At 40.1% G+C, this 26,946-nt stretch overlaps 1 protein-coding gene across 1 annotated transcript in view; it reads left to right on the forward strand.

Annotated features, from left to right (window-relative positions):
* CSMD1 (CUB and Sushi multiple domains 1) overlaps positions 1-26,946 on the forward strand; it is a 1,848,896-nt gene that overhangs the window by 114,373 nt on the left and 1,707,577 nt on the right. The window contains exons 2-3 of the mRNA XM_088832674.1: positions 7,069-7,120; positions 7,568-7,784. Of these exons, the coding sequence (XP_088688800.1) occupies positions 7,069-7,120; positions 7,568-7,784 (269 nt within the window). The remainder of the gene's footprint in view (positions 1-7,068; positions 7,121-7,567; positions 7,785-26,946) is intronic.

Consider the following 26,946-nt stretch of genomic DNA (forward strand, 5'->3'; position numbering starts at 1 on the left):
CTTTCAATTTGATAATATGATGTATCACATTGTTTGAGTTGATTATATTGAAAAATCCTTGCATCCCTGGAATAAACCCAACTTGATCATGGTGTATGAGCCTTTTGATGTGTTGCTGAATTCTGTTTGCTAAAATTTTGTTGAGGATTTTTGCAACTATGTTCATCAGTAATATTGGCCTGTAGTTTTCTTTATTTGCATCGTCTTTGTCTCGTTTTAGTGTCAGGGTGATGGTGGGCTCGTAGGATGAGTTTTGAAGTGTTCCTACATCTGAAATTTTTTGAAAGAGTTTTAGAAGGATAGGCATTATATCTTCTCTAAATGCTTGATAGAATTCTGCTGTGAAGCCATCTGATCCTAGGCTTTGTTTATTGGGAGATTTTTGATCACAGCTTCAATTTCAGTGCTTGTAACTGAGTTGTACATAATTTCTATTTCTTCCTGGTTCAGTCTTGGAAGATTGAACATTTCTAAAAATCTGTCCATTTCTTCTAGGTTATCCATTTTATTTCCATGTAGTTGTTCATAGAAGTTTCTTATAATCTTCTGTATTTCTGCATTGTCTGTGTAACCTCTCCTTTTTCATTTCTAATTTTGTTGATTTGAATCTTCTCTCTTTTTCTTCATGAATCTGGCTAAGGATTTGTCAATTTTGTTTGTCTTCTCAGAGAAGCAGATTTTAGTTTTATTATTCTTTACTATTGTTTCTTCCATTCTTTTTTGCTCAGATCTTTAGGATTTCTTCCCTTCTGCTATTTTGTTTTCAAGTTGTTTTAGGTGTAAAGTTAGGTTGTCTATTAGATTTTTTTCTTGTTCCTTGAGATAGGGTTGTATTGCTATAAACTTCCCTCTTAAAACTGCTTTTGCTGCATCCCATAGTTTTTGAGTTGTCCTATTTTCATTGTCATTTGTTTCTAGAATTTTTTTACTTCTTCAATAACCTGTTGTTTGTTTAGAAATGTGTTTTTTAATCTCCATGTGTTTGTAGTGCTTATATATATATTTTTTTCTTCCTGTAATTGAAACCTAGTATCATCATGTTGTGGTCAGAGAAGATGCTTGATACGATTTCAGTTTCCTTAAATTTACTGAGGATTGATTTTTGACCCAAGATGTGGTCTATCCTGGAGAATATTCCATGTGCACTTGAGAAAAAAAGTGTGTTCTTCTGCCTTTGGATGGAAAGTCCTGAAGATATCAATGAGATCTATCTCATATAATGTATTATTTAAAAGTTGTGTTTCCTTATTAATTTTCTGTTTTAATGATCTGTCCATTGGTATGACTGGGTTTTTAAAATCTACTATCACTGTGTTGGTGGCAATTTCTCCTTTTATGTCTCTTAGTGTTTGTCTTATGTATCAGGTGCTCCTATGTTGGGTGCATAGATATTTGCAATGGTTTTGTCTTCCTCTTGACATTAAGATCCTTTGATCATTTTGTAGTATCCTTCCTTATCTCTTGTAATCTTCTTTATTTTAAGGTCTATTTTGTCTGATATGAGGATTGCTACTGCAGCTTTTTTTTCTTCCCATTTGCTTGGAATATGTTTTGCCATCCTGTGATTTTCAGTCTAAATGTGCCTTTAGGTCCAAAGTGCGTTTATTGTAGATAGCATATTTTGTTTTTGTATCCATTCAGCCAGTCTGTGTCTTTTGGTTGGAGTATTTGATCCATTTACATTTAAAGTGATTATTGATATATATGTTCCTATTGCCATTTTCTTAATTGTTTGGAGTTGTTTGGGTCTAGATCTTTTTTATTCTCTTGTATTTCTCGACTATATAAGTCCCTTTAACATTTGTTGTAAAGCTCGTTTGGTGGTTCTGAATCCTCTTAACTTTTGCTTGTCTGAAAACCTTTTTATTTCTCCATCAATTTTGTATGAGATCCTTGCTGGGTACAGTAATCTTGGTTGTAGATTTTTCCCTTTTAGTAATTTAAATATATCCTGCCATTCCCTTCTGGCCTGCAGAGTTTCTACTGAAAGATCAGCTGTTAAGCATATAGGGTTTTCCTTGTATGTTACTTTTTGTTTCTCCCTTGATGCTTTTAATATTACTTTGTGTTCAGTCTTTGTTAGTTTGATTAACATGTAACTTGGTATGTTTCTCCTTGGGTTTACCCTGTATGGGACTCTTCGGGGCTCTTGGACTTGATTGACTATTTCATTTTCCAGGAAGTGGAAAATTTCAACTATAATCTCTTCCAAAATTTCTCATAACCGCCCCCCCCCCTTTTTTTTTCTTCTGGGACCTCTATAATTCGAATGTTTGTGTGTTTGATATTGTCCCAGAGACTATCTTCAGTTCTTTTCATTCTTTTTATTTTCTCCTGCTCTTCTGAAGTTATTTCCACCATTTTTATATTCCCGCTCATTCATTTGTTCTTCTGCTTCAGATATTCTGCTATTGATTACTTCTAGAGTATTTTTAATTTCAGTAGTGGTGTTGCTTGTCTCTGTATGCTTATACATTAATTCTTCTAGGCCTTTGTTAATTGAGTCTTGAATTTTCTCCATTTTGTTTTCTATGTTTTTGATCATCTTTGTTGTAATTATTCTGAATTCTTTTTCAGGTAGTTTGCCTATTTCCTCTTCATTTATTTGGACTTCTGTGTTTTTAGTTTGTTCCTTCATATGTGCAGTATTTTTCTGCCTTTTCATTATTGTTTTTTAACTTATTGTGTTGGAGGTCTCCTTTTCCCAGGCTTCAAGGTTGAATTCATTCTTCCTTTTGGTTTCTGCCCTTCTAAGGTTGGACCAGTGGTTTGTGTAAGCTTCTTATAGGGTGAGATTTGTGCTGAGTTTTTGTTTGTGTGTGTTTTTCCTCTGATAATCCAGGCTGAGTGAGGTGGTAATCCTGTCTGCTGATGATTGGGTTTGTATTTTAGTTTTGTTTGTTGTTTAGATGAGGCAATCTGTAGAGGGTGTTACTGGTGGTTGGGGATGCTGGTCTTGTATTCAAGTGGTTTCCTTTGTGTTAGTTCTTACTATTTGACACTCCCTAGGGTTAGTTCTGTGGTGATCTAGGGTCTTGGAGTCAGTGCTCCCACTCCAAAGGTGCAGGGCTTGATCTCTGGTCAGGAATGAAGATTCCACAAGTGGTTTGTTATGGCATTCAGTTCAGTTCAGTCGCTCAGTCGTGTCCAACTCTCTGCGATCCCATGAATCACAGCACGCCAGGCCTCCCTGTCCATCACCAACTCCCGGAGTTCACTCAAACTCATGTCCACAGAGTCGGTGATGCCATCCAGCCATCTCATTCTCTGTCGTCCCCTGCTCCTCCCGCCCCCAACATTTCCCAGGATCAGAGTCTTTTCCAGTGAGTCAACTCATCGCAGGAGGTGGCCAAAGTATTGCAGTTTCAGCTTTAGCATCAGTTATTTCAATGAACACCCTGAATTGATCTCCTTTAGAATGGACTTGTTGGATCTGCTTGCAGTCCAAGGGACTCTCAAGAGTCTTCTCCAACACCACAGTTCAAAAGCATCAATTCTTTGACGATCAGCTTTCTTCACAGTCCAACTCTCACATCCATACATGACCATGGGAAAAACCATAGCCTTGACTAGACGGACCTTTGTTGGCAAAGTAATGTCTCTGCTTTTTAATATACTATCAAGGTTGGTCATAACTTTCCTTCCAAGGAGCAAGCGTCTTTTAATTTCATGGCTGTAATAAGCATCTGCAGTGATTTTGGAGCCCAAAAAATAAAGTGTGACACTGTTTCCACTGTTTTTCCATCTATTTCCCATGAAGTGATGGGACCAGATGCCATGATCTTTGTTTTCTGAATGTTGAGCTTCAAGCCAACCTTTTCACTCTCGTCTTTCACTTTCATCAAGAGGCTTTTGCGTTCCTCTTCACTTTCTGCCATAAGGGTAGTGTCATCTGCATATCTGAGGTTATTGATATTTCTCCTGGCAATCTTGATTCCAGCTTGTGCTTCTTCCAGCCCAGCGTTCCTCATGATGTACTCTGCATATAAGTTAAATAAGCAGGGTGACAGTATACAGCCTTGACGTACTCCTTTTCCTATTTGGAACCAGTCTGTTGTTCCATGTACAGTTCTGACTGTAGCTTCCTGACCTGCATACAGGTTTCTCAAGAGGCAGGTCAGGTGGTCTGGTATTCCCATCTCTTTCAGAATGTTCCACAGTTTATTGTGATCCACACAGTCAAAGGCTTTGGCATAGTCAATGAAGCAGAAATAGATGTTTTTCTGGAACTCTCTTGCTTTCTCCATGATCCAGTGGATGCTGGCAATTTGATCTCTGGTGCCTCTGCCTTTTCTAAAACCTGCTTGAACATCTGGGAGTTCACAGTTCACATATTGCTGAAGCCTGGCTTGGATAATTTTGAGCATGACTTTACTAGCCTGTGAGATGAGTGGACTTGTGCGGTAGTTTGAGCATTCTTTGGCATTGCCTTTCTTTGGGATTGGAATGAAGACTGACCTTTTCCAGTCCTGTGGCCACTGCTGAGTTTTCCAAATTTGCTGGCATAATGAGTGCAGCACTTTCACTGCATCATCTTTTAAGATTTGAAATAGCTCAACTGGAATTCCATCACCTCCACTAGCTTTGTTCGTAGTGATGCTTTCTAAGGCTCACTTGACTTCACATTCCAAGATGTCTGGCTCTAGGTCAGTGATCACGTTATCGTGACTATCTTGGTCATGAAGATCTTTTTTGTACAGTTCTTCTGTGTTTTCTTTCCACCTCTTCTTAATATCTTCTGCTTCTGTTAGGTCCATAAGTGAGATTAAAACAAATATCCAAAAATGAGAAACCAAAGTTGAACCCAAGACAAATGGCAGTTACAAAACAGGCAAGTAATAATGAAAATAATGAAATATGCACATATACATATACACCCATGAGCAAAATCAAAGCAGTCCAAAAAAAAAAATTACAATAGACTGACCTGGTGATCAAAGAAACCAAAAATTACACCTGCCAGAACAAAACTAACTAAAGCACAAACTGGAAAACAAAACTAAAGCAAGGTGCTAATTGGGGAATAAAGCAATGAAAATAAAACTAACAAATTTGTTGAGAGTAAAGAAGGAAAGAAAAGAAAGAAAGAATAGATATGCAAAGTTAAATAGAGATGAAGATTTCTATACATTAAAGATTAACTGCAAGGGGAAAAGCAAACAAAGGAATAAATGTAGAAAAATAATAATAGGTTTAAAATTTTTTTAAAAAGTCAAAAGAGAAAAGAAAAAAAAAAAAGGAAATTCCCCAGAAGTGCAAGAACCCAACATAGAATCAGAAGTTTATAATAGCAATAAAAAATGTGACTGTGAAAAAAAAGGAAAAGAAGCTCAAAAGCTTAATTCGATTTCATAGTGCAAATAAAATCACCAATCACAGAGCAGGGGAAAAATGGAAAAAAAGAAAGGAAAAAGTCCAAAAGATTCTACAGAACAAGTCAAAACTTTAGAATAGTAAATGTTTTACTTGAGTCAGTGCTGTCAGAGTCCTTTCCCTCCCTGGAAGTCATAGTCCACCTTTCCTCCCTAGGATGCCCTCCAGCACTGTGCTGATCTCTGTAACTGCCCTGGGGGCAGCTCAGATTCTAATCTTGTCCTCCTCCTGTGTGTTCTTGCCTCCAATGTCCACAGCTATCAGAACTGGTGCATTTTGTTTTGTGGGAGCTCTCAATGGCCTTATATATATATTGCATAGACAGAGTCTGCCTAGTTGATCATGTGGATTTAATCTGCAACTTATACAGCTGGTGGGAAGGTTTTCGGTCTTCCTTAGCCACACTGCCCCTGGGTTTCAATTGTGGTTTCATTTCCACCTTTGCAAGTAGGGCACCTACTGGGGTTTGCTCCTGAGGCTGCCCTGGAGGACTTGGGTTTGCCCCTGCGAGGGCCAGGTGTGGAGGTGGTGCAGCTGCGTGTGTTGCAGGGGTTCTGGCAGGACCAGGTACTCAGGGGAGTTGGCGGCTAGGGCAGCAGGAAACGTAGTGCTCTAGAAGGGTATGGCAACCAGTATTGGTCAATACGATCCAGTATTCTTGCTTGGAGAACCCCCCTCCCTAACAGAGAAGCCTGGCTGGCCACAGTCTATAGATCGCAAAGAATCAAACACTACCAAAGCGACCATGTGCGCATAGACACAAGAATTTTTTTTGTTTTGCCTGTGGCAGCTCTGCCCCAGTGAGAGTTGAGCATGAAGGTGGCACAGCTGCTTGGCTTGCTGGGGCCCTGGCGGCACCAAGTGTGCAGAGACACTGACTGCCTCTGCTGCAGGAGTTATGGCCCTCTCAGAGTCTTTTTTTCCAGCCTCTTGTAGCTGGAGATCAGAAAGCCTGTTTGGCCAGTCTTTTCCATAGCTCCACCCATTCAGGCACTTAGAGGGCTCCCTTGCCTGGGGTCTTTCTCTGTTGCTCTGCTTGTCATGCACATAGAGGGAGTCCCCCTGGCTAGGGTCCTACTCTGTAGATTGGTGTGTCAGGCACATAATGGGGCACCCTGGGTGGGGTCCTACTCTGTAGTTCACTGCATCAGGCGTTTGACAGGCCAGCCTCTCTCTTGTTCAACTGCCAATACTGGTGTGTGGAGAGAGGGGGGCTATGGTGATGGCTCCACCCCCTACGCATGACTCAGCAGTATCATCTTGCTGCCATGGCTGCCTGGCTTTCCTCCACAGACATTTTGCACCACAGTCTCCTTCCTCACATCCCCTTGCTCCGTCTCTCCACAGTCAGCAGCAGCCCTCACCCTGGGATTGCTCCACAATCCCTAAACTCAACCTCCCAGTCGCTGAGCCTTCCAGGGCACCCTCCTCCCTGTCTGGGGTATTTATGGATGAGACAAGGACTGTCTGATTTTCATTCCCTTTAGGCTGCCACAGATCAGCTGTTTCACTCTCAACCTTAAATGTTTCTCCTCTGACTCAGACAATTGCCCCCAATTGGGGATGGGACCCCTGCTTCAGTTCCCCCACCCGTGGAGAGCAGGTCCTGTCCTATGAACACTCCTGTTTCTCCCCCTAGCTCCTTCATCCTACTGAGTTTTGCATGGTTCTATATATTTTTTTCCCACTGATCAGGTACTCCTGTCCACTCCCAGCTGGTGTTCTGCCTGCACTTCTGTGTCTGAAGGTGTGTTCCTGACGTATCCATGGAGAGAGATGTACTCCATGCCCACCTACTCCTCTGCCATCTTATTCTCTGTTGTTATTCCACTATAGTATTCTTGCCTGGGAAATTTCCATGGATAGATTGGCTTGTTGGTTTACAGTCCATGGGGTTGCAAAGAGCTGGGCATGATCTAGCACACACGCATTCTCTGTTTTTTAACATTGGAGAATATTGCTGCAATTTATCACCCTGATGGTCTAGTGTTTAGGATTCTGGACTTCACTGCCATGGCCCAGGTTCAGTCCCTGGTTAGGGAACTGAGATGCTCCAAACCAGACAGCGTGACCAAAAAAAATAATAATAATAAAATAAAAATAAAATAATGGCCATAATGGCTGGAAAATTTTACAAAGAGTACCTTAAAGACAGGCCAAGCTCATGTGCTTTCTGGTGTGTGTTCTCTTCCAGGTCAGAACTGCGGGGGCTTAGTTCAGGGTCCCAATGGCACCATCGAGAGCCCAGGGTTCCCCCACGGCTACCCCAACTATGCTAACTGCACCTGGATCATCATCACGGGGGAGCGCAATCGGATACAGCTGTCCTTCCACACCTTTGCTCTGGAAGAGGACTTCGATATTCTGTCAGTGTATGATGGACAGCTCCAACAGGGCAATCTGAAAGTGAGGTAAGGTGTCGGCTCTTCCTGTTACAGACCAGGTGGCATGGTTTGACATACTCAGATTCTGAAACTTCATTGGGGTTAGCATTTGAATTTAATGATCAGAAAGGAACATCTTCGTTACTATAAAGAAATAGTAAAGATGGGGGATGTGTGAACCATGTTTTCAATCCCTAAAAGCACAACTTCTTACAGCAATCCCTGACTTCATTAATAGATACCAAATTGTTCAAGATGGGTAAGACAGTGTTGCCAAGGTAGTTTAACTACAGTTACAATACACCATTGTTTTTAAGCAACTGTGGGTTTGAGACAAAAGGCACAAAGGTACATGTCTGAGTACAATTTAGAGAACAACAAAAGGAACTTGATATTGTCATAGAATATATTCACTACACAGGGCATAGGAGACGGGTGGGGTAAAAGGATGGAAAAATATTGCACTCTGGAAAAATTTTGGTTCATAATATATCCCATTGCTAATTAGCTTTCTCTTTTGATATATGATTTTTCACCATGAAGAAAGAACAATATTTCCTGGGATGATTGTAAGTTATATTTTTAATTTATCACCAAGATTGTATTTGTACAATATATCCATCATTTTTTTTTTTTAAATTTTGGCTAAGGAATAAGGAATATCCATTTCAAAGACATTGGAATTTCTTAATATAATAATAAATATATAACATGAATGTATATGAATATCGATGTATTAACTAGCTAGTGAATGTGTTAAAAATAGATTATGACTATATTTCAAAATATTTGAATTGCATTTCTTTATGAATTTTCAGATATAAAACACCTTAAAACTTTTTTCTGATCCATCTCCAGTGTTACTGTCTGCTTTTGCAGTTGTCCTTTCTGAGACTTACTGCATATGGCTACCTCCTTTATGGACTCCTTAGCCAAGCTTGCTTTCTGCTTGTCAAGGATGCATGGGCCAGTGTGTTTGGACAAAATAACTGCACAGGCAGTACTTGTTAATTTGATGCAAGATTTCTTAATCTATCTGATGTTATTCTATTAGTTATTTATTAGTTTTTATTCCACATAAATGATTCTACTAGGGAATAGTGCTATTTTGTAATAACAGAGAGAATTGTAATAAAAACTCCAAAGAGTTGTGCTATTTCAAATCCTGAAAGATGATGCTGTGAAAGTGCTGCACTCAATATGCCAGCAAATTTGGAAAACTCAGCAGTGGCCTCAGGACTGGAAAAGGTCAGTCTTCATCCCAATCCCAAAGAAAGGCAATGCCAAAGAACGCTCGAACTACCGCACAATTGCACTCATCTCACACGCTAGTAAAGTCATGCTCAAAATTCTCCAAGCCAGGCTTCAGCAATATGTGAACCATGAACTTCCAGATGTTCAAGCAGGTTTTAGAAAAGGCAGAGGCACCAGAGATCAAATTGCCAACACCCGCTGGTTCATAGAGAAAGCAAGAGAGTTCCAGAAAAACATCTATTTCTGCTTCACTGACTATGCCAAAGCCTTTGACTGTGTGCATCACAATAAACTGTGGAAAATTTTGAAAGAGAAGGGAATACCAGACCACCTGACCTGCCTCTTGAGAAACCTGTATGCAGGTCAGGAAGCTACAGTTAGAACTGGACATGGAACAACAGACTGGTTCCAAATAGGAAAAGGAGTACGTCAAGGTTGTATATTGTCACCCTGCTTATTTAACTTATATGCAGAGTACATCATGAGGAACGCTGGGCTGGAAGAAGCACAAGCTGGAATCAAGATTACTGGGAGAAATATCAATAACCTCAGATATGCAGATGATACCACCCTTATGGCAGAAAGTGAAGAGGAACTCAAAAGCCTCTTGATGAAAGTGAAAGAGGAGAGTGAAAAGGTTGGCTTGAAGCTCAACATTCAGAAAACAAAGATCATGGCATCTGGTCCCATCACTTCATGGGAAATAGATGGGGAAACAGTGGAAACAGTGTCAGACTTTATTTTTTTGGGCTCCAAAATCACTGCGGATGCTGATTGCAGCCATGAAATTAAAAGACGCTTACTCTTTGGAAGGAAAGTTATGACCAACCTAGATAGTATATTAAAGAGCAGAGACATTACTTTGCCAACCAAGGTCCGTCTAGTCAATGCTATGGTTTTTCCAGTGGTCATGTATGGATGTGAGAGTTGGACTGTAAAGAAAGCTGATCGCCGAAGAATTGATGCTTTTGAACTGTGACGCTGGAGAAGACTCTTGAGAGTCCCTTGGACTGCAAGGAGATCCAACCAGTCCATTCTGAAGGAGATCGATCCTGGGTGTTCATTGGAAGGACTGATGCTAAAGCTGAAACTCCAATACTTTGGCCACCTCATGCGAAGAGTTGACTCACTGGAAAAAAGTCTGATGCTGGGAGGTATTGGGGGCGGGAGAAGACGGGGACGACAGAGGAGATGGCTGGATGGCATCACCGACTCGATGTACATGAGTTTAAGTGAACTCCAGGAGTTGGTGATGAACAGGGAGGTCTGGTGTGCTGTGATTCATGGGGTTGCAAAGAGTCGGTCATGACTGAGTGACTGAACTGAACTGAACTGAAAGAGTTGTGACAAAAAATAGATAATCCAGTTAACTCAAATATTAAGGCATGTAACTCTGTGTTAAAAGTAATTCTTTCTCTTTTGATGAAAAAACAAAGCTTATTGCATGTGTAAGTAAAAAATATTTATCTGTGAGGAAGATTGCCCAGCTCCTTCATGGTAACTTTCCCAGGAGTGGTCTCAGATACAGCCAGATCAATCATCTGTTGGATGTGGTTTTTAATTTACTGTCCAGCTGAAAGCACTCCTATTCTGAAGAAAAAACTGCAAATGATCTTCAAATCTATTATTCAAAAATATCCAAGGTCATTTTTATGCACCATGTAGGTTCAGGCATTATTTGGGGTTGGGGGAGCAGTTTCCAAAGTAATTAAATAGTTACATAAACTTCTGTTGCTTATAAAACAGTCAAAAAAAATTCTGTTAATATTTCCAATCCCTATAACTCTTATAATTTCTATAATTCTATTCTAAAGGCAATCTGTTTTAAATGTTAATTTTCTCAACTTTGATGTTGTTTAGTGTCTAAGTCATGTTCAACTCTTTTGTGACCCTATGGACTTCTCTGTCCTTGGGATTTCCCAGGCAAGAATACTGGAGTGGGTAGCCTTTCCCTTCTCCTCTTCCTGACATAGGGATCAAACCCAGGTCTCCTGCAGTTCAGGCATTCTTTACCATCTGAGCCACCAGGGAAGCCCATCCTGTCTTTAAAGTATTTATTATTCCCTTAAGTTTTTAAGTTGATACTATGATCATTTTATATGTTAATGAACTTCCCTGGTGGCTCAGACCGTAAAGTCTGTAATGCAGGAGACCTGGGTTCAGTCCCTGGGTTGGGAAGATTCCCCTGGAGAAGGGAATGGCTACCCATTCCAGTATTCTTGCCTGGAGAATTCCGTGGATAAAGAAGCCTGGTGGGCTACAGTCCACAGAGTCACAAAAATTTGGACACGACTGAACGATTAACACTTACATGTTAATAACTATAAAGTTTAGGAAAAGGCATACCGGCCATCTTCAGTTTTATAACAGGATCGGCAGTAGAAATATTAAGGTTAGAATAGTTAGATTCATTGTATTTTATCCTGAGTTACTTTATCAATATTGGTGAGTTATATGCGTGAACCTTGGTTCTTACTCAGCTGTTTTAACTAGAGAAAGTAAGGAAGGCTGATAAGAAAGAAACTGCTTGGGTTTGCATAAATTACTCAGTTACTTATAAGTTTTCATTTGAGATGAATAACAAGTCACAATTCTATGTGTTTCTTGTCCTTACAGTAAGGAAGATGTTTTTGTCTTTCTATTAAATGATTTAATTTTTCCTCTGAACTCCACACTCAGAATGCCTCTCTGAGTGGACACCATAATAGTACATTATAATTCTTCTGGGCCACAGAAGTGAGCATTTCAGGTGTCCTAACAAATTCCCAAAGCATATCAGAAACAAAATTCCAATAATAACTGCCAAGCACTACACTGTGTGCTGTGCTTAGTCACACAGTCATGTCTGATTCTTTCCGACCCCGTGGATAGAAGCCCACCAATCTCCTCTTTCCATGGGATTCTCCAGGCAAGTATACTGGAGTGGGTTGCCATGCCTCAAGGATCTTTACAAATATGACATTTGAATCAAGAATGATGTGAAATAGGAAATAAATAATGTTGTGAAATAGAAAATGTTCTCATTATTAGGGCAAATATGTGACCAGGTTGTAGTATTTTAACATTAGTTAATGGACAAAGTAGTGTATAATAATAGTATTGAAATCGAATTAATAAGGTTGAGGTGGAGACTCCAAGTCTATTTGTTTCCCACTGTATCTTGGAACAATTGCTTATTTCTCAAATACAATTAAATCGCAGCCCAGAGAATCTCTGGAATTCAAACAAAGGGCACCTTTGCGAGAGGCTTGATTGCGAGCTGCCGATTCACTCAGTGGTCAGGAAAGTTACCACTTAGAGCTGTCATGGTCTCTGGTTGTGTTACTTCTGTGCAAACACTGTTTTTAGCAGCTCAAAATGTGCACTAATGAAAATTGACAGTTTATAATATTAAACAACTTGATCATTTTATTATAAAGAAATGTATTTTGTGCAAATACAATATACAAACATTTTAATATAAATTACATAAGATTTAGATGTAATCCCCAGCTAACAAACAGAATTTGAGGTCAAGAATTGCTCATGTTGATGTAACTTGAAATTTAGTAAGAATATATGATTTACCCGATGTAACAAAAATCTTTAAACAAAGCAATAGTGTACAGTGTATGTTTCATTTTGGATTATCCATATGAAACAAACTCATATGATTTATATACCCATCAATAAATCAACTTTTAGTATGTGGCTATTAACTATTTTTAAAATTTTAATTGGAAGCAAATTACTTTACAGTATTGTGGCAGTTCTGTTTCCAGTTCTTTAAGGAACCTCCACACTGTTATCCATAATGGCTGTACTAGTTTGTATCCCCACCAACAGTGTAAGAGGGTTCCCTTTTCTCCACACCCTCTCCAATATTTAATGCTTGTAGACTTTTGGATAGCAGCCATTCTGACTGGCGTGAAATGGTACCTCATTGTGGTTTCTATTTGTATTTCTCTGATAATGAGTGATGTTGAGCATCTTTTCATGTGTTTGTTAGCCATCTGTACGTCTTCTTTGGAGAAATGTCTGTTTAGTTCTTTAGCCCATTTTTTGACTGGGTCGCTTTTTTTTTTCTGGAATTGAGCTGCAGGAGTTGCTTGTATATTTTTGAGTTTAATTCTTTGTCATTTGCTTCATTTGCTATTATTTTCTCCTATTCTAAAGTTATGGTACTTATACACAATGGAATATTACTCAGCTATTAAAAATAATGTATTTGAATCAGTTCTAATGAGGTGGATAAAAATGGAGCCTATTAAACAGAGCAAAGTAAGTCAGAAAGAAAAACACCAATACAGTATATTGAGCATTAAATGAAGACTTCTTGTGAACACAAAAGAAATTATTAGACTCAAATTAGAAATAGAAACCTGCTCCTAGATTATCTAGAATTAAAACCTTAGTTACTCACCGTTTTTTAATTAATTTTTATGGGAGTATAGTTGATTTACAATGTTATATTAGTAAAGTGAATCAGTTATACATATGTATATATCTACTGTTTTTTAGATTCCATTCCTATAAACATCATTATAGAGTATTCCCGGGTGTATACTTTGCTTCCCTTTTGGCTCAGACTGTAAAGAATCTGCCTGCAATGTGGGAGACCTGGATTTGATCCCTGGGCTGGGAAGATTCCCTGGAGGAGGAAATGTCAACCCACTCCAATATCCTTGTCCGGAGAATCCCACGGACAGAGGAGTCTGGCAAAGAGTTGGATGTGACTTGGGGTCGCAAAGAGTTGGACGTAACTGAGCGACTAAGCACGGCACAACGTTTCACATATAGTAGCACATGTATGTCAATCACAATCCCCCGATTTATCTCTCCCCCTTTTTCTTTCTTTGTAACAATAAGTTTGTTTTCTACATCTGTGACTCTATTTCTGTATTGTAAATAGATTCACATGTACTATTTTCTTTTTTTAGATTCCACATATAAGCAATATACAGTATTTGTCTTTCTCTGTCTGGCTTACTGCACTCAATATGACAGTCTCTTAAGTTCATAAATGCCACTGCAAATGGCATTATTTTGTTTTTTTTTTATAGTTGAGTAATATGCTATTGTGTGTGTGTGTGTGTGTGTGTGTGTGTGTGTGTGTGTACCACATTGTATTTACCCATTCCTCCATGGATGGATATTTAGGTTGCTTCCATGTCCTGGTTATTGTGAATAGTGTTGCTGTGAACATTAGGGTACATGTATCTTTTCAAATTATGCTTTTTTTCTAAACAGATATGCCCAGGAGTAGGACTGCTAAATTATATGGTAGCTCTATTTTTAGGTTTTGAAGGAACCTACATAGTGTTCTCCGTAGTGGTTGTATCAGTTTATATTCCTCCAATAGTGTAGGAGGGTTACCTTTTCTCTATACCCTCTCTAGCATTTATTGTTTGTAGATTATTTAATGGTGACAGTGCTGACTGGTGTGAGGTGAAACCTCATTGAAGTTTTGGTTTGGATTTCTCTAATAATTAGTGATATTGAGCACCTTTTCATGTGCCTCTTGACCATCTGTATGTCTTCTTTAGAGAAATGTCTATTTAGATCTTCAGCCCATTTGTTGATTGGGTGTTGTTTGTTTCTTTTGTATTGAGCTTCATGAACTGTTTTAACATTTTGGAAGTTAATCCATCATTGGTCACTTAATTTGCAAATGTTTCCTTCCATTCTATGTGTTGCCTTTTCGTTTTGTTTATGATTTTGTTTGCTGTGTGAAAGCTTTAAGTTTAATTAGGTCCAATTTGTTTATTTGTGTTTTTATTTTCATTACTGTAGGAGGTGGATCAAAAAGGACCTTACTATGATTTATGTCAGAGAGTGTTCCGCCTATGCCTTCCTGTAAGAGATTTATAGTATCTGGTCTTACTTTTCAGTCTTCAATCCATTTTGAGTTTATTTTCTGTGTGATGTTAGGGAATGCTCTAATTTCATTCTTTTACATGTAGCTTCCAGTTTTCCCAGCACCACTTATTGAAGAGACTTTTTTCTCCACTTTATACTCTTGCCTCCTTTTGGTAGATTAATTGACCATAGGTGAGTGGTTTTATCTCTGACCTTTCTTTCCTGTTCCATTGATCTATATTTCTGTTTTTGTGCCCTTGCTGCTTTTTTATGAGCTGTCATATTACTGCTATTTTTTAAATCTCTGCCCATATTGACTCTGTAGTTTCTCTTGATTCTCAAATCTCCAGGGAAGTCCCACTAGGTGGTCATAAAAGCCTAAACATTTTATTTTGCAGTATCTCTGTTTAAACCACAGCCTGTTTTGATCCTCACAGAAAATGCTCCATGAAGGCCCTGTCCTGTCCGAGGCTGACCCTACATAGGGGTTGACTGGGGTACTGAGACAATGACACGTGGCCGCAGGCCCACCCCCTCTAATCCTGAAACGGTTGCTGTGCTCCCGTCTGCATTCTGTGTTGCCCGTAAGAAGAACACTAGTCAACGTGACCCTGATATTAAAGGAACCCTCCAATCTGACCCCAAACTATTAAAAATGTCTGCCCTCCAGTCTCTTCCATGTTTCCCTGTAGTGTTTCAGTCCACACTGGCTGTTATAACAGGATATACCATGAACTGGGAGGTTTAATAACAATGGACACTTGTCCCCATAGTTCTGGAGGCAGAAACTTCAAGATTAAATTGCCAACTAATTTTGTGTCTAACGAGGGCCTGTTTCTTTGTTCATAGGGGCTATCTGGGTCTCTGCTCTCAGTGTCTTCATGTGGTAAAAGGGGCTGGGGAACGCTCCAAGGTCTCCCATAGAAGAATGCCAATCATGATCATGAGAACTCCACCCTCCCTAGTATTAGTCACTCGGTTGTGAATGACTCATTGCAATCCATGGACTGTAACCTGCCAGGCTGCTTTGTCCATGGGACTTCCCAGGCAAGAATACTGGAGTGGTTGCCATTCCCTTCTCCAGGAAATCTTCCTGACCCTGGGTCTCCTGTGTTGCTGGCAGATTATTTACGATCTGAGCCACCGAGGAGGTCCCTCACCCTTCCAGGAAGCCCCTCACACTCCCTAATCACTGACCACTTCCTAGAGCCCCCACCTTCAAATGCCAGCACATTAGCAGCGGGGGGAATGTGAATTTGCAGGGGGGGAGAACAGATGTTCAGTCTATGAATATATTTTAGGGGACATATTTAGTTAAATGAGTCTATGAGTTATTTCTTGCTCTGACTTTGTAAGAAAATATAATATACTACAATATTTCTCATCTTTCACTCTGCTTGCCTAAGTTATATTCAACTTTCAAAACCAATTGCATATTATATTTATTAATATTTCACAAAATTTTCCCTGTGCATCCCAAGTTAAAAAACGACACCCCTCCAACAAGTCTTTTCTTTTTCTTTTCGAAGTCTGTATGCTTTTAGCACTTGCTACTAACATGGACCTTGAATCATATACTCCACAGTATCTCTGATTTGCCTTTGTTGAATGTTGTATATATCTTTATGTGTTCTAATATGGCAAATAGAACATACATCCTCCAAGGCTAAGAACTGTGCTGTGACTATCTTCTCTGATGAAAACAGATACATCAGTTTAAAATAGTCAATAAATCTTCATGGAGCAATTTTGATTTAAGCTATTCCTGATTCAGGACCACCCCTCACTGAACTCTGTGTGTCTAACCCAACATGACTTAAATATGGAGAGGAGGACTCTCTCCTCTAGGTGAGCATAGAGACAGTCATACTTTGTAGACATTCTCTAAATTTAAAGTTGTATTTCAATTTATCCCCAAATCTAATGGGAAATAGATGGGGAAACAGTGGAAACAGTGTCAGACTTTTTTGGGGGGGCTCCAAAATCATTGCAGATGCTGATTGCAGCCAGGAAATTAAAAGACGCTTACTCCTTGGAAGGAAAGTTATGACCAACCTAGATAGCATATTAAAAAGCAGAGACATTACTTTGCCAACCAAGGTCCATCTAGTCAAGGCTATGGTTTTTCCCGTGGTCATGTATGGATGTGAGAGTTGGACTGTGAAGAAAGCGGATCGCCAAAGAATTGATGCTTTTGAACTGTGGTGCTGGAGAAGACTCTTGAGAGTCCCTTGTACTGCAAGGAGATTCAACCAGTCCATTCTAAAGGAGATCAATCCTGGGTGTTCATTGGAAGGACTGATGCTAAAGCTGAAACTCCAATACTTTGGCCACCTCACGTGGTGAGTTGACTCAGTGGAAAATAATTGAAGTTGATAGCAATTTCCAAATGTGATAACATTATAATATCAAACTTGAAAATAAATCCCATTATAACCTCAAAAAGTGAATAAAAGTGGACCTATGAAGGAATACTGTGCCATGCAGAAGTGGAAAATCAGCATATTTATTCCATGATTATTACAAGTTCTAGGAAAATAGCTGTGACAGACTTCTTTGCTCTATCGTCCTCTCACTTTTACAGGATTACCCCTCATTTTCTGCATTGATGGTGATGAAGAAGTAAGAGATGACTGTGATAGGGCCATGAAAGTCAGGAAATCATGGCTGGGTGATGCTGAGGTATCAGTCTTGTTTTGTTTTTTTCAAAGAAATGTGATTGAATGTATTACCGAAGAAATTTGTATAATATTAACTCTATCTGGTGATGTTTAGAACTTGAGAACTTTTAAGGGCTAATAAGGGGGTTTGGTTGCATTTGGATTAAATTAGGTCACCTCATGCGACGAGTTGACTCACTGGAAAAGACTCTGATGCTGGGAAGGATTGGGGGTGGGAGAAGAAGGGGACAACAGAGAATGAGATGGCTGGATGCCATCACCAACTCGATGGACATGAGTTTGAGTGAACTCCGGGAGTTGGTGATGGACAGGGAGGCCTGGCGTGCTGTGATTCATGGGGTTGCAAAGAGTCGGACACGACTGAGTGACTGAACTGAACTGAAAGGCCCAGCAGTGTCAAAATCCCACCTACTCTCCCCCATTGTCATTATGAAGTCTTAGGGAGCCATTTACAGACCCATAGTCAGATAAAAATCAAAGCATCATTTTATTTTTAGCTTGACTGGTGACTAATGTCCCATGTAAGACTCGGAAACATGGAATGAAAACATAGGATAAAAGCTTCTGGAGTATTGTATTTGTAGCAACGACATCTTAGCATCTCATCATGGTCAGGGACTAGAAGGGATGGGGCAGCACCATCAGACCAGCACACCATGAGGGAGGGCCCTGGAGGGACGGCCTTCTGGTCTGTGCGAGGCAGCAGAAGGGCCTGCTCCGCAGGGTGGATGTCTCAGGCTGTTAAAGCCCAGCGGCCCCACCAGCGCTTAGGGATCCGATCAAACAGGCCCTCCTGTCGGAGAGGGGCCACTGCAGAGAGGCTGTAGGGGGCAGCGACAGTGTTCCTTCCTCTCCTACAAACCTATCATGTTTCCATGAGTCTGTGAATCTGTCAGCGATGGTCACTATTCTTTGTATATATTGTAAAACAGTGAAATTGAGAATCACTTGATACAGCTTCCAAATTCCCTTCTTGAGCATATGCTTTGTATTAGCAGCACATGGTCAAGATAAAAGTCATTGAGTAAGGTTGAATCCATTGGTTTATTTTTTAAGTTGGTAGTCTGCAGTTGGCTAGTGTTGAAGAGAAGACCAGTAAAATCAAAGACTCAAGGATCCAACTGAGGCCTAAACATACATTTCTATTAAAATATGTACTTGTATGCTTATCAGGTGACACTAATGGTAAAGAACCTGCCTGCCAATGCAGGAGACATAAGAGTCACAAATTCGATCCCTAGCTTGGGAAGATACCCTGGAGGAGGGCATGGCAACACACTCCATTATTCTTGCCTGGAGAATCCCATGGACAGAGAAGCCTGGCAGGCCACAGTCCATGGGGTCGCAAAGAGTCAGATATGACTAGGCGATTTAACATGCATGCACACATGTAGTTGTTTATAATCTTCTTAGCTGATTTTAATGTACATCAACTCGTTAAAAACTGGATGTATTTTTTCATAAGACTCATTATTAACAAAAAAGGGCTAACCTGCTAATAATGAGAAATTCTGGAAATAAAATATGAAGTGTTTAAGGGAGATAGGCAGAAAAATGTTTGCAAAACTACGAGCAAGTTTTAACATGTATTTGTATTCTGTTCACTACTATCCATGCTGCAGTGGTGTTTTTACATAAGCCAAAATGGATGGTTTATTTCATTATCCTGGTCATTTTGGAAGTAACAAATCATATTAATATGGGCAACTGAGTGTTTTGAGTAACCGTGAATATATTTATGGGGAAAATATTTCCCAACCCCTCAAATACTACGGCAGATTTCTTGTATAAATGCAGACATACGGAAAGGCACTCAGAGTTACAGAGAGAGGATGAAAGGACAAGAAGACGAACAGATAACTTGCAACATGACCCCGTTTTCAGCAGACAAATCTATTTTGAGGTCTCGGCGACAGAAACATGAAAGTAGACAGTTTTATTAAATACAAAATCTTGTCTTCACTGCTTAAAATTAACATGTTGGACTATCAATTTAAATATTAATATGTAGTGATAAAAATACTAACAAGAACTACTTCAGTATACATAACTTAGAAGTTATGGAGAAAATGACTAAAGAATTGGACATCCTGAAATTTAAAATCCAAAATCCAAATTGAGAAAAAGAATTTGCAATAGTATGAAACACAAGGGACTATTTTCTTAATTTATGACATGTACTCCCAGAACTATGAGGAATGAAATAAATCCTTTAATTGAAAACCAGGTAAAAGTATGAACAAGGAGTTCAAATATAAGCCATCCATGGTAATAAGTATACTTAAAGCAAATTAAAACAATAATGCAATATAATATCTCACCACTCTGAATGGCAAAACTTAAAAATATTTGGTAACTCAGAGTTTTTGACATACTTAGACAAATGCCTTTATATCCTGTTGGTAAAGTTATGAATTGCAGCAGTTACTTTTGGACAGAAATTTTGAAATTTCTCTCAAATTTAGAAACTATTCATGCAAGCTGTCTCCTTCAGCAAGGCTATTCTATGTAAGAATTTATTATACAAAACCACCATGAAATATAAATGGAATGAAATGCTTATGGGTGCATTTTGATAGCATTAAAACAAATTCAAAAATGTATTTTTTTATTTTATAAGAATGTCTATCTTTCTATATAGAGCATGGTTAGAGAATGCATATATTATAGTGTACTATGAAAAAATAATAAATGAGATCTTTATTTGCTGGCATGAAGAAATTTCTCAGTATATACTTCCCTGGTGGCTCAGCTGGTAAAGAATCTACCTGCAATGGGGCAGACCTGGGTTCAATCCCTGGGTTAGGAAGATACTCTGGAGAAGGGTACAGCTACCCACTCCAGTATTCTGGCCTGGAGAATCCCATGGATTGTAGTCGGACATGACTGAGCGACTTTCACTATACATTACACTTATAAATTATAGCAGTATCAGTGTTCAGTTACTCTGAATGTTTTATTTTCTTGAATAAGTGATATGTAATATCTCATTAAACACCATCTGGAATTATGGATGCTGGCGGGACCCAGGGCATCCCTTCCTTATATATATTAAATAATTGCAGCACATTGTAGTGATTGCAAGGATGCAGTCGGAAGGAGAATCAGGGCATCTATCCAGCCTGAGGGCTCCCTGAGGGCTGCCTTCCAGCCATTGTCATTTTAATCAGGATAAAATGCTGCCTTAATCCAGAAAAAGTATGGCTCTCCTGGTGTTCAAGGCAGGCTAGGAGTAGGGGAGGTCTTGTTTTTACTGTTGTTGCTTTTTTCTCTTTTTTTCAGAATTCAGATGCAGTTGATGTACAATATTATATGACTTTCAAGCATATATCAGAGCAATTCAGAATTTTTAAAAATTACATACTCTATTGGTAATTATTGTAAACTTGGCTGTATTCCTTGTGTTATACAATATATTTTTGCAGCTCATCTATTGTATACATAGTAGTTTGTACACGTATTAACCACTAGTTTCATTTCCCTGCGTCTGTTTCTAGTTTATTATATTCATTCTTATATTCACGTGTTTTTTTTTTAATAGTTTAGATTCCACATACTAGTGAAGACATACAGTATTTGTCTTTCTCTGTCTGACATTTCATTATGCATACTGCCCTACAGGTCCATCCACATTGCTGCAAATGGCAGCAATTCATTCCTTTTTATGGCTGAGTTGTTTTCTAATATATACAAATACCATTCATCTGTCAGTGGGCACTTGGGTTGCTTCTGTGTCTTAGCGCTTGTAAATAATGATGCTGTGAATGTTGGGGTGCATCTATCTATTTGAATTAGCGTTTGGGTGTTTTTGATTTTTGTAAGTATGTGTACTCTGCCTCTGGACTTCTTATGGAGGCAATTATCTCTATGTCTATGAATATCTGTATCTTAATGTTTTCTTCCCCTCGCTCTCTCATATACATACATATATATATATATATATATATATCAATGTTTCTCAATCAGAAGCAATCTTATGCCATAGAGAACATTTGATAATGTCTAGAGACATCCTTGTTTGACACAGTTGGGTGGGGGCCCACTGGGTATGGAGGTATAGTACATGCTGATGGATGCCTTAAGACACACAAGACAGCCCCATGTGACAGAGGATTGTCTGCTATGAAATGTCAAAAAGGCGAAAGATGAAACCCCCGATCTGAGGCAATAATCCATCTGTACAAGACCATCTGTGGCTATAACCATCTATATCTGCAGGTCTACCTTTACATGCCTCTCTATGCGGTTTCTCTATGCAGAGACCCAAGCTGAAAGAAGTAAATGAGAATGCTCTGAAACTGACAGTTCTATCTTTGCATGTGGAGGTAACGCAGATGGGCTGATTGAACTGAACAGAAATGAGAGATCTCCTGTAGGACTGTGTCAGCAAGGAAGTGGGATTTCTAACATATCATTGTTCAGTCGCTAAGTTGTGTCCAACTCTTTGTGACCCCATGAACTACAGAATGCCAGGCTTCCTTGTCTTTCACTATCTCATGGAGTTTTCTTGAACTCATGTCCATTGAGTCAATGATGCCATCCAAATTCTCTGTCACTGCCTTCTCCTCCTGCCCACAGTCTTTCCCAGCACCAGGGTCTCTTCCAGTGAGTCGGCTCTTCACATCAAATGGCCAAAGTATAGGAGCTTCAGTTTCAACATCAGTCCTTCCAATGAATATTCAGGGTTGATTTCCTTTAGAATTTACTGGTTTGATCTCCTTGCAGTCCAAGGGACTGTCAAGAGTCTTCTTCAGCACCACAGTTTGAAAGCATCTGTTCTTTGGCACTCAGCCCTCTTTATGGTCCACCATAAAGGCATCACCTAATTTCACCAAGAATCACTGTTACCTTCTGTCTCAAAAGGAAATAAAATTGTTGTTATTATTTCAGTCTTTGGTTTCTGGGAAAAGGAACATAAAGGTGTTCAAAAGTCAGTAAGATATTAATTTACTTTTATTATTGTACATGATAGTGAATCTGCAAAGAGTTTGTTCAAACGGCTTACTGGGAAGCCATCCATCGCAAAGAGCAAGCAGGAGCTATAAATAACCAGATTTCTTAGAATTTATAAGATTTTAAATGAATTTTATGTGGATGACTGTTGCCGAAACCCTGGCCTCTGTTCTCCAATGCTGAATAGAAACACAGAGACAGAGTTTTGGGTGAAACAGAAGAGCAGCTTTTATTGCTTTGCCAGGCAAAGGGGAGCAGAGTGGGCTCATGCCCTGAAGACCCACCCTGGTGGAGTTCGTGAGGAGTTTTATAGTGTTCGAGGAATAGGGCATGATCAGCTCATGGATGGTTCTTGGATTGATTGGCATCAAGGTGAAGTTTCAAGCAACATGAACCTTCTAGTTTCAACCAGTTGAGGGTCTATGTTCTTGTGGCCAGCAGGTTTCGTCGGAGGTGGGGTAGGCTTCCTGTGAAAACAACTTAGGGATGTGTATCAGATCTTTATCTGTATCTTTTGGGGAACTGGAAGTTTGGTGATTCTGTTATGTTGCAAAATTATAGTCGAAATTTTTACCAGTTCTTTAGCCCAACAGCTATTCTTTGATCTGCATCTTCACATTTCCCAATCATTAACTCTTGAGTCAGCATTTTACTTCAGAAGATAAGGACACAGCTTCATAAACAGGTCTGTAGTTGAATGATTTTTATGTTTAAAATATCCTCCCCCCGCCACTTCCCTCTTTTAGGTGTTTAGGTAGCAAAACCTTTGCTAATTTCTCCTTATACCCCCATCCAACACTTAAAATACATTAAACAAATTCATCTTGATTGAATACATGTACATTAGTTGTTTCTAAAATAATTTTAAAGGAATGAAGTCTATATACAAAATTATATTATGCATTTTAATTCACAACATTTAAAAAGCAGGATAGGATATTACTTAGAACTTAAAATAATTATTTCCTTTACTATAGTAAACACAGCCACCCTCCCTGTGCATATAAATGAAATTGACTTTGTATCTGAATGTACTGAAATATGGGGCTTCCCAGGTGGCGCTAGTGGTAGAGAATCTGCCTGCCGATGATGCAGGAGACAGGAGAGATTTGGTTTGATCCCTGGATCAAGAAGATCCCCTGGAGGAGAGCATGACAACCCACTCCAGTATTCTTGCCTAGGAAATCCCATGAACAGAGGAGTCTGGCAGGCTACAGTCTGTAGGATCACAAAGAGTCAGACATGACTGAAGCGACTTAGGACAAACGCACATACTGAAATATAATCACAAGGCAAATATATATATATATGTATTTATATATATATATCTTAGAAGCTGTCTCCCAACCTTTAAAATATTACTGTTATCCCGGAGTAATCTTGAGATTTACACATGATGAACTTGTGCATTTAACTAGCCAAAAGCATTATGTATGAAAATTGTTTAAGTGATTAAGAGTGTTTATAGTTCAGAAGCCTCTAAATTTAGTAAATTCTTTCAAATAAGGTCACTAGGAACAGAAATATTGGCCGCTCTTTCTGAACCTCAATTTTACATCTTCCCTGGCTTACCTCTTAGAACCTTAAGTATTAACTCAAGCAGAGTTCAGAAACTTGCTCATAGATTCCAGGTGGCAGATACAAGTGAATAAAACCTTCAGAGCCTTTCTTTAGTTCATCCTTGCCCTGAAGGATGAACCAGCTTGGGGAGGATCCTTAAGTGAGTGGGAAATAAAACCTGCCCATGTGAACTTCCTCAGAAAGTTGTAGAGCTCTCCCCTTTCAACCTTGGCCCCCTGTGTCACTGACCCTAAATGGATTTCCTTGGCTTCATGCCGAGGAGCCAGCTCTTATTGGTCTCTGACTTACAATCAGTGGAAAATCAGACGAGTTTCTCTCTGAACCTTACCCTCAGTACAATTTCCCAAGCTCCAGGATTGTATTGATCCCACACTAAACCCTCAAACGGAAGATGCAGGGTCATGGCTATAGTTAGACTATACTACTCACTACCGTATGCTTTATCACTGACATCTGTTACTTTCTATTTTAGAAATCACTGGTATAAACCCAAATCTGTATAGCTGGCTTCCTGCTTCAAGGAAATAGCGTCCCGCCTCCCACCATACACAGGGGGTGTGTTCCACGTGAGAGGGAATCGGAGTAAACAGGAAAAACACCAGTGAATGTTTCATATAACCTATCACTTTTCAGCCCAAGGAGGACAACTGAGATAAACACAACTGGGGCCTCCCAAAAGTTTCTCAAAGTGTTTTCCTTCAAGGAGACAGCATCTCAGTTTCTCATGTCTATTCTTGGACCCTCTGTGGCTATTTCTGTTCTCATCTTATAGATCCATGATCATCCCATTGACAAATGTACCAAGCTAGTCTTGGGTATGATAAGGTGCATTCACCACCATATTTTTTTGCTTGCCTTTAAAGGTTTTCCTATTTTATGTACCCAGGAGTAAGATTTTTTTTTATTTCTAAAATCAAATGCTTCGTGTATATATAGAACTTTCTAAAAGATGTAGGTAGGCAAATATTGCCTTTGAAAAGTGAGAATGAAGGTGAGAAGGAAGTGGCCAGTAACTTACAAAGATGGATTCCTTGTAACTTGCAAAGGTGGGTAGCTGTAACTCACAGAGGTAGAGGAGTTGTAACTTACAGAGGTGGGGGAGTTGAAAGCATTTATATCATCAAACTGATATGTTTATGCTCACTGAAATCAGAAGCACTGTCCAAGAGTCGACTGCTTTTAAATGTAACATATACTGCTTACATAAGGACCTTGAAAGGATCCTTTACACTGCAACTTTACCCTCTAGATGAAGCTTTATAGCCTCATATACTATAGCCCTCGTATTTCATGATTTCGGGAAAATATTATGCATATCTTTTAAAAGATAACGGATGAACAAGTTATTCACTACACACTTGGGGTGTTAGTTTTCTTTAAGTTAGTGACTTTTGTACATCAAACGCATATTTTAAATAATGGATGTGTGTGCACATTTCCCTGAAAACTGCAAGCCAAAGGCACAGCATTTCAGGGAAACACTCCGGGCCAGAAAAGGACGTGGTGGGAAAGATTGAGGGGCATTGAGGGAAGAGCCCCGGAAAAGGAAGGTTTGTGTCTGAGCTGATGACTCAGGGCCCCTGAGTGGTAAGCAGTGCGGCTTGGTTCTGTCCATGCACTATGGGGTCCCTGGTTTCCTTCCACATCTGTTTGACCCCTACATCTGAGAACACTTTCTCTTTCCAAATGTCCTGGCCATGTTCCCCACTTTCTCAAGCTCTCAGTCAAGTAAACAGCAAACACCCTGAAGGAAGAACTGAGTGATGACGAAACAGCATCCATCTTGAGGTCATTTGCAAAGATGAAGATTATCCCCACCATCCCCTCTCAGTGTCAAGGAGCGGATGTGTGAACCTCAGGCCACCTGCCACGCTCCACCCCCTGCCCCACCACTATCTGTCATTCAGTTGCTAAGTCGTGTCTGACTCTTTGTGACCCATGGACTGCAGCATACCAGGCTGCCCTGTCCTCCACTGTCTCCCGGAGTTTGTTTAAACGTGTGTCCATTGAGTCAGGGATGCCATCCAAACATCTCATCCCCTGTCGCTCCCTTCAGTCTTTCCCAGCATCAGGCTCTTTGCCAGTGAGTCAGCTGTTTGCATCAGGTGGACAAAGGAGTGGAGCTTAACTGCCTACTGTGGATGATGCACTAACCTGCACAGGCCACGGTGGGCACACCTGTCACTAAGGGGGCTTCCTTTGCCACTTACTACACCAGCTCCTTGAACTCACAGGCCTGCTGGAGAGAGAGAGAGAGAGAATGTGTGTATGTCTGTGCGTGCACTCAGCCTTATCTGAGTCTTTGCGACCCCACGGACTCTAGTACGCCAGATGGATTTCCCAGGCAAGAATACTGGAGTGGGTTACAGTTTTCTCCTCCAGGGGATCTCTTCTCAACCCAGAGATCATAACCCAGTCCTTTACATCTCCTGCACTGGCAGGCAGGAGGAGGATGTAGGTACCTGAAACAGAGCGGGTGCAAGGCAGCAGATGAGGTGAGGCCAATGTAGATGCAGCACCTCTTCCCCAGCGGCCGCCCAGCACAGACGGGGTCCGAGAGCCGCAGCTGCTTCCAATTGCTTCTCTGCTCAGGGAGGTTCCTCCCGGGAACAGGTAACCCAGGCCCGTGGTCTCCCAAGAGCCCCTGCGGTCAGTGTTCTGCCAGAGGGTGGCTCCTGCAGTGGTTCCCTGTGAGCTCTGGTTTTTTCTGCTGCCGTGCGCATTCACAGGTAAGTCCCAGGCATCCTCTCCTCCCCGCCTCCTTGCGGGACCCACACTTGCTGCCCTGGAATCTCCAGGCCACACATGTTCCTGTTTGCCTTCCTGGAGCCCACAGTCAGTCAGCTGCCAGGGCCAGGTCCACCTCGCGGGAGGCCCCCACA

Source organism: Moschus berezovskii, chromosome 26 (genome assembly GCF_049115385.1).
Source record: "Moschus berezovskii isolate FMDL1 chromosome 26, NW_MosBer_1.0, whole genome shotgun sequence".
NCBI classification, from domain to species: Eukaryota; Metazoa; Chordata; class Mammalia; order Artiodactyla; family Moschidae; genus Moschus; species Moschus berezovskii.